Source organism: Myotis lucifugus, unplaced genomic scaffold, assembly GCF_000147115.1.
Source record: "Myotis lucifugus unplaced genomic scaffold, Myoluc2.0 scaffold_69, whole genome shotgun sequence".
Taxonomy (NCBI): Eukaryota; Metazoa; Chordata; class Mammalia; order Chiroptera; family Vespertilionidae; genus Myotis; species Myotis lucifugus.
The window spans coordinates 3827465-3842235 of record NW_005871117.1 but is presented as its reverse complement, the minus strand read 5'-3'; the positions used below and the strand labels follow the sequence as shown (position 1 = coordinate 3842235).

General features: G+C 37.2%; 2 protein-coding genes and 1 pseudogene across 5 annotated transcripts in view; 1 reads left to right on the top strand and 2 right to left on the bottom strand.

Annotated features, from left to right (window-relative positions):
- Nucleotides 1-14771, bottom strand: part of MSS51 (MSS51 mitochondrial translational activator) — a 38622-nt gene that overhangs the window by 21551 nt on the left and 2300 nt on the right. The gene's annotated exons all lie outside the window — the stretch shown is intronic.
- Nucleotides 4072-4825, top strand: LOC102427436 (annotated as a pseudogene).
- The window catches only part of PPP3CB (protein phosphatase 3 catalytic subunit beta), a 35729-nt gene continuing 30193 nt past the window's right edge, over nt 9236-14771 (bottom strand). For 2 of the 4 annotated variants that reach the window (XM_006090253.3, XM_014457127.2), the window contains exons 12-13: nt 12157-12186; nt 9236-10856 (exon numbers count right to left, since the gene is read on the bottom strand). In XM_006090253.3, the coding sequence (XP_006090315.1) occupies nt 10678-10856; nt 12157-12186 (209 nt within the window). In that variant the 3' untranslated portion in view covers nt 9236-10677. The remainder of the gene's footprint in view (nt 10857-12156; nt 12187-14771) is intronic. The other 2 variants (XM_014457128.2, XM_014457131.2) reach the window with 1 other exon arrangement.

Sequence of the window (14771 nt, the reverse complement as noted above, 5' to 3'; positions counted from 1 at the left end):
CACACAAATCCAGCAAGCACAGAAAGTTCCAAACAAATGAACCCAAAGAGGCCCACACCAAGACACATCATAATTAAAATGCAAAAGGTTATTGACAAAGAGAGAATTTTAAAAGCAGCAGTTAGTTAACTACAAGGGAGCTCCCATAAGACTGTTAGTTGATTTCTCAAAATATTTCAGGCCAGAAGGGATTGGCATGAAATATTTAAAGTGATGAAAAGCAAGGACCTACAACCCAGACTACTTTGCCCAGCAAGGCTAACATTTAAAATTGAAGTAGAAATAAAGAGCTTTCCAGACAAAAAAAAGCTAAAGAAGTTTGTTACCACCAAAACAGTATAAAAAATGTGAAAGAGCCTGCTTTAAGAAGAGGAAGAGGGAGAAAAAGGAGGAGGAAGAGGAAGGATAGGCAAGAGGAGGAGAAGAGGCAAAGGAATAGGGAGGGGGAGAGGAGGAGAAAGAGGAGTAGCAGGGGTAAGAAGAGGGGAAGGAGGAGAAGAAACAAACAAAAAAACATGGAACATAGTTAAAAGAATAAAATGGCAATAAATATGTACCTATTAATGATCACTTTAAATGTAAATGGCTGAAATGCTTCAATCAAAAGATATAGGGTAGCTGAATGGATAAGAAAATAAGACCCATACATATGCTGTCTACAAGAGACCCGCCTCAGAACAGAAAATACACAGAGTACATGTAAAGGGTTATAAAAAGATATTTCATGCAAATGGAAAGGAAAAAAAGCAGGGGTAGCAATATTTATTTCTGACAAAATAGACTTTAAAACAGAGGCTATAGTAAGAGACAAAGAAGGACACTAGTAGTAATAAAGGCAGCAATCTTCCCTAACCGGTTTGGCTCAGTGGATAGAGTGTTGGCCTGCGGACTGAAGGGTCCCGGGTTCGATTCCGGTCAAGGGCATGTACCTTGGTTGCGGGCACATCCCCAGTAGAGGGTGTGCAGGTGGCAGCTGATCGGTGTTTCTCTCTCAGTGATGTTTCTTACTCTCTATCCCTCTCCTTTCCTCTCTGTAAAAAAATCAATAAAATATATTTAAAAAAATAATAATAAAGGCAGCAATCTAACAAGAGGATATAACCTTGTAAACATTTATGCACCCAACATAGTGCCCCTAAATGTATAAAGCAAATCTTGATGGACATAAAATGATAGAGTGACAGTATTACAATCACAGTAGAGGATTTTACCAGTAACACCCCATTGACATCAATGAATATATCTTACTGGACAGAAAATCAATAAGGAAATAGTGGCCTTAAATGCCACACTAGAATTCAGTGGTTCTCAACCTTCCTAATACCATGACCCTTTAATACAGTTCCTCATGTTGTGATGACTCCCAACCATAAAATTATTTTCGTTGCTACTTCGTAACTGTAATTTTGCTACTGTTATGAATCGTAATGTAAATATCTGATATGCAGGATGTATTTTCATTGTTCGCGACCCACAGGTTGAGAACCGCTGCACTAGATCAAATGAATTTAATTGATATATTCAGAGCATTTCATCCCAAAGCAGCAGAATATACATTCTTTTCAAGTGCATATGAAACATTTTCTAGGATGGACCACATGTTTAGGACACAAAACAAGTCTCAATAAATTTAAAAGGATTGAAATCATATCAAGCATCTTCTCTGAGCATAATACTATGAAAGCAGAAATCAATCACAAGAAAAAACTAAAAACCAAACAAAGACATGGAGGCTAAATAACATGTTACTAAACAAAAAATGGGTTAATGATAAGATAAAGGAAGAAATCAAAAGATACCTTGAAACAAATGATGAGAACACAACCACTCAAAATTTATGGGGAACCGGGAAAGCAGTCTTAAGAGGGAAAGTCATGTCTGGCCCGTGTGGCTCAGTGGTTGAGCATTGACCTATGAACCAGGAGGTCATGGTTAGATTCCGTCAGGGCACGTGCGTGAGTTGAGGGTTCACCCCCAGTAGGAAGCGTGTAGGAGGCAGCCAATCAATGAGTCTCTCTCATCACTGATGTTTCTATCTCTCTCTCTTGCTCTTCCTTCCTCTCTGAAATCAATAAAAATGTATGTTTTTTTAAAAGAGGGAAAGTCATAGTGAGAGGAGTTAGCTTGACAGGCAGGCAGGGGGTTAGTGGAAAACAAAAGCATGTGGAACACAGGCAGGGCAGACACGGCAGTTTGAGAAAGCCTAATCTCAGGAACCAACGATGCAGAAATAATAGAATGTTTTTGGACTCAGAGCAGGAGGCATGTGAAACTAGGGAGGGTTTGCAGCCATAAGGTGAACTGATGCATAGGAACAGGGAAAGTTCAGGTCCATTGCTGGGCAAGAACAATTGAGGGAATCGAGCAGGTGGTGACACGGGTAGATATTGAGCAGGTTTGTAGTAAATATATACTGCTAGACTACAAGGCTTCACTGACAACCCATTATTTGGGTTGGGAGTCTGAATCTGCTTATAATAAATTTTCCACGCTTTTGCTTTGATCTTCTGGTCTGCGGAGTTCACTCTTTGGAGTCACGAGACATGACCCTGGGAACAAAACCTCAGCTTGCCGTTCTAGTTATCAATAGTATTACAGGTATATCTCAAGAAACAAGAAAAATCTCAGATAAACAATCTAACTTTAGCCCGGCCAGTGTAGCTCAGTGGTTGAGCGTTGACCTATGAACCAGGAGATCAGGGTTCGATTCCCAGTCAGGGCACATGCCCGGGTTGTGAGCGCAATCCCCAGTGGGCAGGAGGGCGGGGGGAGGGGGTGCAGGAGGCAGCCAATCAATAATCCTCTCTCATCATTGATATTTCTATCTCTTTCTCCTCCCTTCCTCTCTGAAATCAATAAAAATATATTAAAACAACAACTACAGTCTAACTTTACACTTAAAGGAACTTGAAAAAGAACAACAAACAAAGCCCAAAGTGAGTAGAAGGAAGAAAATTAAAAAAAAACATAAACAAAACATAGTCTAAAATTCAATGAAACCAAGAGCTGGTTCTTTTAAAAGATAAACAGGATTTACAAACCTTTAAACAGACTCATCAAAAAAAAAAAAAAAAGAAAATAAAAGAGGACCCAAATAAAACCAGAAATGAAAGAGAAGTAACAATAGACATAAAGAAATACAGAGGATTGTAAGAAAATATTACAAACAACTATATGCCAACAAATTGGACAATCTGGAAGAAATGGACAAATTCTTAGGAACATACAATCTTCCAAAACTGAATCAGGAAGAATCAGAGAATCTGATTACAACTAATGAAATCGAAGTAGTAATAAAAAAGCTCCCAACAAAAGAAGTCTTCAGTGGATGGTTTTATAGATGAATTTTACCAAACATTCAAAGAAAAACTGCCCTGGCTGGGCAGCTCAGTTGGTTAGAGTGTCATCCTGATACACCAAGGTTATGGGTTCAATTCCTTGTCAGGGCACATACAAGAATCAAGCAAGCAATGTTCCTGTCAAGGGCGCATGGCTCCATCCCCAGCCCTGGTCAGAGTGCATGTGGGGAGCAACCAATGGATGTGTCTCTCTCAAGTCGATGTTTTCTCTCTCTGTCTCTCCCTCTCCCTTCCACTCTCTCTAAAAATCAATGGAAAAATATCCTCGGGTGGGGATTAACAAACAAACAAAAAAAGCCCTAGCCGGTTTGGGCTCGATGGATGGAGCGTTGGCCTGCAAACTGAAGGGTCCAGGGTTCGATTCCGGTCAAGGGCACATGCACGGGTTGCGGGCTCGATCCCGAGTGGAGGGTGTGCAGGAGGAGCCGATCAGTGATTCTCTCTCATCACTGATGTTTCTAGCTCTCTCTCCCTTTTCCTTCCTCTCTAAAATCAATAAAAATATATTTTTTTTAAAAAGAGAAAGAAAAAATCAACCAATGAATGCATAAATAAGCAGAACAAACTGATGTTTCTCTCTTTCTCCCACCTTTTCTCTCGCTATCTAAAAATCAATCAATACAATTTAAAAAAAACTAGCAAAAAAAAAAAAGAAGAAGAAGAAGAACTAGCAGTCACTAGGTGGAGGGAATAGGTGAAGGTATGGGAGGCACTGGTGCCAGCACCAGACTTGGAGTGAAGGAGCCACCAAGCCAGTGCCAAGCCACCCAGGCGGCCACCATGGCCACCAAGGACATCCATGAGGACCATGATACCTCCATTGAGAATGCAGATGAGTCCAACCACAACCCTCAGTTTAAACCTATAGTTTCTCTTCTGAGCAAGAAATTAAAACACTAGAAGATGAAGAGAAGCTTTTCAAAATGAGGGCAAAGCTGTTTAGATTCACTTCAGAGAACAATTTCCCAGAATGGGAGGAACGAGGCACTGGTGATGTCAAGTCCTGAAGCATAAGGGAAAAGGGACCATTCGCCTCCTCATGAGGAGGGATGAGACCTTGAAGATATGTGCCAACAACTATATCATGCCAATGATGGAGCTAAAGCCAAACACAGGCAATGACCTGGGTCTGGAACACCCACGCTGACTTTGCTGACGAGCTCCCCAAGCAGGAGCTACTGGCCATCTGCTTCCTCAGTACTGAAAATGCACAGAAATTCAAGACAAAGTTCGAAGAATGCAAGAAAGAGATCAAAGAGAGAGAAAAGAGAGGAGGATTGGGCAAAAAGGATAATGCTGAGAAAGTGGCTGAAGAGCTAGAAGCTCTTTTGGTGGAGGAGAGCAAGGAGTCTGAAGACGAGGACACCAAGGAGAAAGCTGAGGAGAAGCAATGCTTTTTTTTCCTTTTCCTTTTTAAAAAAGTTTGCCCTGTCCTTCTTTTCGGTTTGTTTTTACAAGGGAACTGAATTCCAACAAAAATTTAAAAAAAATAATAATAAATAAAAAAAGAGCCCTAACTGGTTTGGCTCAGTTGATAGAGCGTCGGCCTGTGAACTGAAGGGTCCCAGGTTCGATTCCGGTCAAGGGCATGTACCTTGGTTGCGGGCCCATCCCCAGTAGGGGGTGTGCAGGAGGCAACTGATCGATGTTTCTCTCTCATCGATGTTTCTAAATCTCTATCCCTCTCCCTTCCTCTCTGTAAAAAATCAATAAAATATATTTTAAAAAAATAAAAAAAGAACCAACCACCTATCCTTCTCAAACTATTCCAAAAAATTCAAAGGAGAGAAGACTCCCAAACTCATTTTACCAGGCCAGCATTATCCTAATTCTAAAACCAGATAAAAACACAACAAAGAAAGAAAATTATAGGCCAGTATCCATGATGAACACAGATGCAAAAATCCTCAAGAAAATATTAACAAACCAGATCCAGCAGTACATTAATAAATTCATACACCATGATTAAGTCAGATTTTTTCTGGGGATACAAGCTTTGGTACAATATCTGCAAATCAATAAACATGATACACCACATAAACAAAATGAAGGATGAAACCACATGATCATATCAATTGATGCACAAAAGCTTTTTATAAAATCCACCACTCATTTATGATAAAAAAAATCTCAGCAAAGTAGGAATAGAGGGAACATAATTCAACAAACTCATAGCCAACATCATACCCAATGGACAAAAACTACAAGCATTTCTGTTAATATCAAGAACAAGACAGGAATGTCCACTTTCACCGCTCTTATTCAACATAGTACTGGAAGTCCTAGCCATAGCAATCAGACAAGAAAAAGTAATAAAAGACCTCCAAATTGGAAAAAAAATAAGTAAAACTGTCATTATTTGCAGAAGACATGATACTGTATATAGAGAACCTATATACAGTAGGTTCTCTATATACAGAATCCACCAACCCCTCCCCCCAAAAAAACCCTACTAGAAATGATTAATGAATTCAGTAAAGTAGCAGTATATAAAATAAATATCCAGAAATCAGTTGCATTTTAAATTTTTATTTATTTATTTTAAAAAATTTTAAATTGATTTTGAGAGATAGAGGGAGAGGGACACACAGAGAGAAACATCAATGTGAGAATGAAACTTCAATCAGCGGCCTGCTGCACACCCACTACTGGGGATCGAGCCTGCAACCAGGGCATATGCCCCGAGCGGTAATCGAACCAGCATGGGTCAACATCCAACCAACAGAGCCACACTGGGCCAGGGTAGTTGCATTTTTATACACCAATAATAAACTTTCGGAAAGGAAAACTAAGAAAACAATCCCATTCACAATTGCTTCAAAAAGAATAAGATACCTAGGAATAAATTTAACCAAGGATATAAAAGACCTGTATTTGGAAAATTGTAAGATACTGAAGAAAGAAACTGAAGAAGATACAAATAAATAGAAGCATATACCGTGTTCATAGAGAGGAAGAATTAACATCATTAAAATGTCCATAATACCCAAAGCAATCTATAGATTCAACGCAATTCCTATCAAAATACCACTGACGTATTTCACGGAACTAGAACAAATATCCCAAAAATTTATATGGAACCACTAAAGACTCTGAATAGCCAGAGCAATCTTGAGAAAGAACAAAGTTGTAGGTATCATGCTACCTGATATCAAATTATACTACAAGGCCGTAGTAATCAAACAGCAGGGTACTGGCATAAAAATGGGTATATAGATCAATGACATAGAATACAGAGACCAAAAATAAACCCACGCCTTTATAGTGAATTAATATTTCATGAAGGAGGCAACAGCACACAATGGGGGCCCTGGCCGGCACTGCTCAGTGGTTAGAGTGTTGGCCTGCGCACCAGAGTGTCTGGGGCTTGATTCTGGTCAAGGGCACGTACTGGGGTTGCAGGTTCGATTCTGGTCGGGCTGAGTATGGGAGACAACCAGTTGATGTGTCTCTGTCACATCGATGTTTCTCTCTCTCCTCTCCCATCCTCCTCCCTTCCACTCTCTCTAAAAATCAATGGAAAAAATATCCTCACTTCTTGGGTGAGGATTAAGAAAAAAAAAAAAAGGGAACACACAATGGGGTAAAAATAGTCTATTTAATAAATGGTGTTGGGAAAATTGAACAGATATGTGGGAAAACAATGAAATCAGATCCTTCTTATACCATATACAAGAATAAACTAAAAATAAATTAGAGACTTAAATGTTAGACTCAAAACCATAAAAATCTTAGGAGAAAACATAGGCAGTAAAATCTTTCTCTTAGCAATATTTTTTTCTGATATATTGTCTCAAGCAAGGGAAACAAAAGAAAAAAATAAACAAGTGGGACCACATCAAACTAAAATATTTTTGCACAGCAAAGGAAACCATCAACAAAATGAAAAGACAACCCACCGAATGGGAGAATACATTTGCCAATGATGCATCTGATAAGGGGCTAGTGTCCAAAACTTATTAAGAACTTATACAACTCAACACACACACACACACACACACACACACAAACCCATCTAATTAAAAAACGAGCAAAAGACCCAGGTAGACACTTCACCAGAGGGCATATAGAGAGCCAACAGACATATGAAAAGATGTTCAACATCACTAATCATCAGAGAAATGCAAATTTAAAGCACAATGAAATAATCACCTTCTACCTATTAGAATGGCTACCATCAATAAATCAACAAATAAGTGTTGGCAGAACATGGAAAAAAGAGAAAAGAGAACCCTCATGCACCATCAGTGGGACTGCAGATTGGTGCTGCCACAGTACGGCATGACCTCCAAAAATTAAAAATGGAACTGCCTTATGATCCAGCATTCTACTTCTGGGAATATATTCGAAGAAACCCAAAACATTAATTCAAAAGAATATATGAACCCTTATGTTCACTGCAATATTATTTACAACCAAAACCTGGAAATGCCTAGGTGTCTATCAGTAGATGAGTGGATAAAAAAGCATTTACACAGTGGAATACTACTTGGCCATAAAAAAAGAGGAAATCTTACCTTTTGTGACAGTATGGATGGACCTAGAGAGCATATACTACGTGAAATAAGCCAGTCAAAGACAAGTACCATATGATTTCACTTATATGTGGAATCTAATGAACAAAATAAACTAAGAAAATAGAAACACAGTTATAGATAGAAAACAGACTGACATCTGTCAGAGGGGAGGGGAGTTGCAGGGCTGGGTAAAAAGGTGAAGGGATGAAGCAAAAACAAAAACAAAACAAAACAAAACAAAACACCCTCATAGCCAAAACCAGTTTGGCTCAGTGGATAGAGCGTCGGCCTGCAGACTGAGAGGTCCCGGGTTCGATTCCGGTCAAGGGCATGTACCTGGGTTGCGGGCACATCCCCAGTGGGGGATGTGCAAGAGGCAGCTGATCGATGTTTCTCTCTCATCGATGTTTCTAACTCTCTCTATCTCTCTCCCTTCCTCTCTGTGAAAAATCAATAAAATATATTTTAAAAAAAAAACAACAACAAAAAAAAACAAAACACCCTCATAGACACAGACAACAATATGGTGATTACCGGAGAAAAAAGGGGGTTGAAGAGGTAGAAAATGGTATAAGGGGGATAAATGGTAATGGAAGGAGACTTGACTTGGGTGATGAACACACAATACAATATACAGACTATGTATTATAGAATTGTACACCTGAACCCTATATAACTTTATTAATCAATGTCACCTCACTGGTCAGTAAAGAAAAAGAAGTTATAATAGTCAACAATTTGAGCTCTGTTTGCTACCTGCAAGTAGGCAAATATATACATTTTTACTTAAATTAATGCTTTAGAAAGTGTATTATAATCATTGTTGAAAACTGTAATTAAAGCTGTTACATAATCAGATTAGTATAAAATGTCAAAAAATATTCTAATTTCCCTCAATTTTCAAAATTCTATACCAATTTTTATATGGCCAAAAAAAAAAAAAAGGAATATGATGGCAGGAAAATGCAATATCACTAATATCTTTTTTTCTTACTGTTAAAACACCCAGTAAATTTCCAACCATATTGTAACAAAATTCTAGACAAGATTTTCTTTCAATTAAAAGTTAAGTGAAACAGTGATTTTAAATATTAGATTCAGAAGGCCTATCTATATATAATAGGCACCCAGTCCTCTCATGCTCAGTTACTATTGCTCATGCAAAACAAGTATTGCAAGTAACAAAAATTTCTTAAAAAGCAAAATTTATGAAGACAAGAATTTAATTCATTAAATTTCCAGGAACTGTTCATGAGATAATCTTCTCTGAAAGATACATCACAGTTCTATTAACAGGATTTTCTGATATGCATGAGAAGGTCAAATCAGACTACATCCAAATAAAACCCAACACAGAGATAGGAGCAGCGGCCCATGCATGGAATTTATTGTGTGCTACTATTTATAAAATACTCAGATAGTCCTGCACATGCATAATATTTCCAACTCAGACAGGAGACCATACAGGATACACTTTCTGGCAAACAAAACAATAGATGGTTCCGCTGCCTGGAGCTCTGAGTTGTATTCCAGGGCATGAGGGAAGCAGGCCACCAAAGTAAAGGGAAATACCAAACTACAGTGGCAATCAATACAGTTCAATAATTGTGAAAAATGAGCACATGGTTCCATTTAATTTAACCAAGCAGTTCTGTAGCTATCAAAGAAAATGTTCAACATGCAGTCTTGACTTTTATGCCTCCACTAACATCTGAATGATTGAATAGAACCATTGTTGCTTCTATGCTGCATTGCTTAATCAAAAACATTTCCAGATCATTTTAAAATTTCCTTTGCATCAAAACATAAAAAATGATAAAAAGCCAGCAGCAAATCATCCTGGTGGCTATTTAAGCAACTTGAGTACTCACAATAAACTAAAATTTCTCATAACATCTAGGTAACTTATACATGTTGTACCTGTACATCATAGGTCTATATATTAAATATTTGCAAAATGAAAACATGCATACACAAAATACGTCAAGTTTTACAGACATGATTTGAATTAAAATTTACTTTGACAATGTACAAATTTCTTCTAATGTATCTTAAATGAGTAATTCTGTAATTCTGTATTAATTTTGAAATTTAGAGGTTTTTTTTTCAATCTCTGGGATGTAAATCTCAGAAGATCTGGACAAAAAGATTCTGAATTAGTTTTTGGATTTGTGTTCAAGTAAGAGAGTCTTGTCTAGAAATAGGTTGTGCATTCATAATTAAAAAATACCAAGACTATATTACAGAATTAGCCACATTTAAGAACTATAGACCTGAGGTCAGCATTTTGTATAAACACCAACTGGGTTTCTCAGCATTTCTCAGCCCATAATTCAAAATACAGCTTAGTAACCTCAGAAATGTATTTTAAGACCATGCTAGTTCACCCTTTAAAGACATTCCATGGGGGAAAATGTCCACGTTATCTCTTAGGATTGCATTTGAAGTCATGTTTGAAAAAGAAAATCTAATTCTACTGAAGGGAAAAAGAAATCTCATTTGTAAACTTAAATGTGTGAACCACAAGCATAAATGGAGGTGCAGTGGCCCTCCAACGGAAATTGCCCCAAGCCCCTTGCTCACTGCCCTCTACCTTGGCAGCGATGACCCAATCTTATCAGATAGCACAATATGTCCCAGGGCCCTCAAGCCTTCATCCAGGAAGGGGGCTGAGGTCTCAAAAGCACAATGGTTTCTCCAGAGGGATTGTGACATTTACAGTCAGCTTGGCCGACCCCTCCAGCTTCTCGGGTAATCTGTCCATTTGGGGCCCGAGATGTGAGTCCCTGGGAAGCCGTGGGTCACTGGGCACTATGGTTGCCAGTCCCGTGGTTCTCAGTGGCATGTGCGGTGTTCAGAGAATTGAAACCATCTGGTTGTACTGCATCTTTCCGGGGTGGCATTCTCTCATTGATCCTATCCAAACCCTTTGCCTCTTCAAAACTGCAGATTCTATGTGGTGGAGAGAATCCTCGTATTGCTTAACAAAATGCAAATTTGATAAGTCAGTAAATGAAAAACATTTGAGATTTCAAAAACATAATCAATAAGTTTTACGAAGACATTAGCTGCATGTAGTAACATTTAAATCTTATTTAATCCTATCCCCATTCCAGACTTCCCCTTAAAATGTGAAATGTTTAAACCTAAATATAGACATGACAGCATCATAGATGACAAGTGTTAGCAGAGCCTTTAAAAAAACACACACAAAAATAACCCTCCTGTCTACAAAATCAACCTCTAGGCAATGGTCTCAGGGTCTCAGTCTGACTTCTACTACACCAATTATCCTCTACCTCAGACCCCAACATCACCAAGACCATCACAGTAAGGCAGCATCCATAATAGACAAGTGAGGAGGCTAAACAAGGTTAATCCTCAACATACAAATCTGTGTCAAAAGCTTGGGAGGAGAAAAGTAAAGTTAAAACTTAGCAGATCAGAACTATCTTTAAGGCCAAGGTATCATCACTCCATCACCACCAATATGAAAAGAAAAAGGTGGGAAATGCCTCCAGGAGTTAGATCTGTGTTTGGTTGATAGCAAAAAAATATTTATAGTTTCATATTTTAGAAGATGTCATCTTTAATTCACTGGCCATCCACTGCATGTTCATAAAAATAAATGGTAATTCTCCTCCAATTGTTATAGTTTCTCATTTACTTCATCTGGAATGATGTATCCTACATTAAAATGTGCATAGAAAACATTTCCATACTACTGATTGTAATCTGGTTGCTTTAATATGTGTAAATCCTGGGATTCAGAGTCAGCAAAGCATTTGCCAATGTGTAATTTTAAGGCAATACGTGAATATATTATTATTATTAGCAAACACTAGCCCAAACTGCAACAACAACAAAATCATAGTGACAGCTTCTGCACTTATGTCTAGAGTGGGTTTAACTTAGGGGAAAAATCTGAGTAGCACAGAATCATGCAAAATATGGAATAGATTTTTATATGCAACTTTAAATGCTATAATATTATAGCATAACATGATGTACTCTAAAGAATTCAGAAACATTAAATGCTAGTTGGATAATATACTATAAAAGGGGTAAACCCAGATTGTCATTATGGAAATCAGTCCTTGTGATTAGAGAGAGAGAGAGAGAGAGAAAGAAAGAGAGAGAAATGTGACAAACTGGATGAGTCAGTGAGTCTGATTCATCTTGGGTTGTGCAAGGTAGGAGTAAGACACACCCACAGGACATTCTCTGATGCCCACCCACACACCACAGTTCCCTGCCCAGCGCAAGGACTCTGATCGTACCTTTTTCAGCCTCAATAGCCTCAACTGTGGCTGTACAGAAGTGAGCAGAGGCATGCAAAATGAATGAGAGAGATGAGAAGGGTCATATTGTACAGCAGAAAAGGCAATGATCACTTAAAATATCACAGTACCCCATACTACATCATCATTTACTATTTAACATAATAGTACCCATATTAGAGAGCCCCATCCAATCCCCCTTCCTGATACAGCACAGTTTACACACAGCACTATGACAACATTGCTCAGAGCACAGAACACACAGACCTTCTGTATACACAGACACCTCAGCACCCATGCAAATGCACTACAGTATTAATTACCCATCTTGAGTTTAGTATTCTGATGGCCTTAGAATTTTCCAAGTTTATTATATCATACCCTTCACAATCGCAAGGAAATTCTCTAGGGTGAAATTATGATGGTAGAATTGTAGCAGGAGAACAAACAAGAGATTCTTTACTTTCTCAAGTAATACTCATTACCAGTTGGTTCCCTAAGATATAAACTAGGAAAAGTTAGCAATGTTCTTCCTGTTGCTTCTGATTCATAGGGCAAAGCTTAAGCTGCAAAAGTTGGTATGGCTACAATGAAATTTAAGGGCAGTAAACTTGGTGAATTACATTAAGTAGAACAGTTCTGTAGCTCAGTTGTTTGTGGGTAACCTAAAAGGACCCCCCTCTTGTCTACGAGGAACTTCCTTTCTATTCTAACATTGGTGTTCCAAATATCTAAAGATATTAATATCTATAGCCTTAATAAAATCCACTTATGTTCAGTTTATCATGAACTCAAATCTGCCACAGGTACTAATAACTTACATTCTCAAGTAAAGACAGATAAATGGCTATTAACATCTTTTCAAACCCAGCTACCAACTAGAGAGGAATCAAGAGTCTTAAGGGCAATAAATCCTAATTATTTCATGATATGAACATATACATAGGTCATATAAATAAGAGATGCATTCTTGGTAAAGCTTGTCTCTAACTCATTTAGAGAATTTCAACATATTTAGTTATACATTTTATAGTCAAAGATTCCTTTAGCTCACTCTGGGTTCAAATTGTATAAAACACTCACATTGAGAATGAGGACAATACTGCCTGACAATATTGCCAATCATCCACATTACCCAAATAAACACACTCAGAATATTTACAATAATGCCATATCCCTTCTATTTTGTTTCTTCTAGAACAGGACACTTAGAAGAATTATTCTTGAAACAACCTTTTAGCAGTACATATCATTTAGAAATAAATTTTATCCAAAACAATTTTTAATGTGAAAGGACATTGGTGAGTCTAAGGAATTAAAGTAGACTAAATTACAAAAGGTTGTTGATCTCAACCAGATACTAAAATGAAATGGGGACCCAAAAGAAGTAGGATGAACACTGAATAAGAAAGGGAAGAATTCTCCTTAACCATTAAATATAAATCAAAGCAGACATACTTATTGTATACCACTGTACAAATCACCATTTACAAAATCTAGCCCTGTACATTTGGACAATACTCTTGGAATTTTCCCAGACAGAAAACTGGGATAAATGACCTATCTTTTCTTGACCAGCCTTGGAACACCTATTCTTCAAAATATGGACTATTTTTCTTTATAATTTAGAAATTGAATGGGGGGAAAATGCCAATCAGAATATTTTTAGAGTTTGTAGTAACAGAAGTAATTTTACATGAAATATTTTATAACTTGTATTATATATGGCAATTAAAAATAAAAACATGTCACTATAAGAATTAGTATTTATTTGAGCATGTCAATAGTTTTTTTTTTAAGTTTTAGGGAGGTCATGTGTACTTTTTTTAGTGTGTCAATAGTTTAAGTCTGCTAATAAACTTCAAAAATGATGAAATGTGACATTATACTTTTGAAATTGTTCTATGGGCTTTTAATTTGATATATAAAAATGTTTTCTAGGTCAAATGATAATCTCTGTCCTTCCTGAGGCCTCTAAATGCTTCTAAATTCTTTGCAGAATACAAAATAGCTTAACATACTCAAAACTGCATACCATGTCAAACTTGAATGTCAAACTTAGAATTAAAAGTTAATTTGAAGCAAACATTAAAGTGAAAAGAAATAGATCTGATAATTGCAAAATTCTATCTGAAAGGCACTATTTTTCCTTTCTTGGTTTTCAGTTTTACAGAACATCTTGACACGGCCTTAAAAAGTTTGAGTATAGTGCTGTCTCAAATTGTGTTCCACAATATTACACAAGGTAAATGATCAAGAGGAATTAGACATTACTAAAAACAGAGATGGCCATATATTTTCCCATATAGGTCTTGATGAAGTTAGCAATAAAGGGCTAGATCTCCATCAAATTTCCATGAAGAAAATGCACAAAAAATATGAATATTAAATACGACTGCAATAGAGTTGTGCAATTTGTAGTAACACTTGAGAAATATCACAAATTAACATTAAAGTTATTGAGAACATAATTTTTGTTTTCTGACAACAGAACTGAGTTCTTAGAATTTAAAAACTTTCTTTTTGCAATAGTTAATTCTCAGTTATTCACATCAGGAAACGTGTCTACTAAAATTTAAAATGTTAGATAAGCTTGTAAACAAACACAAAATTGA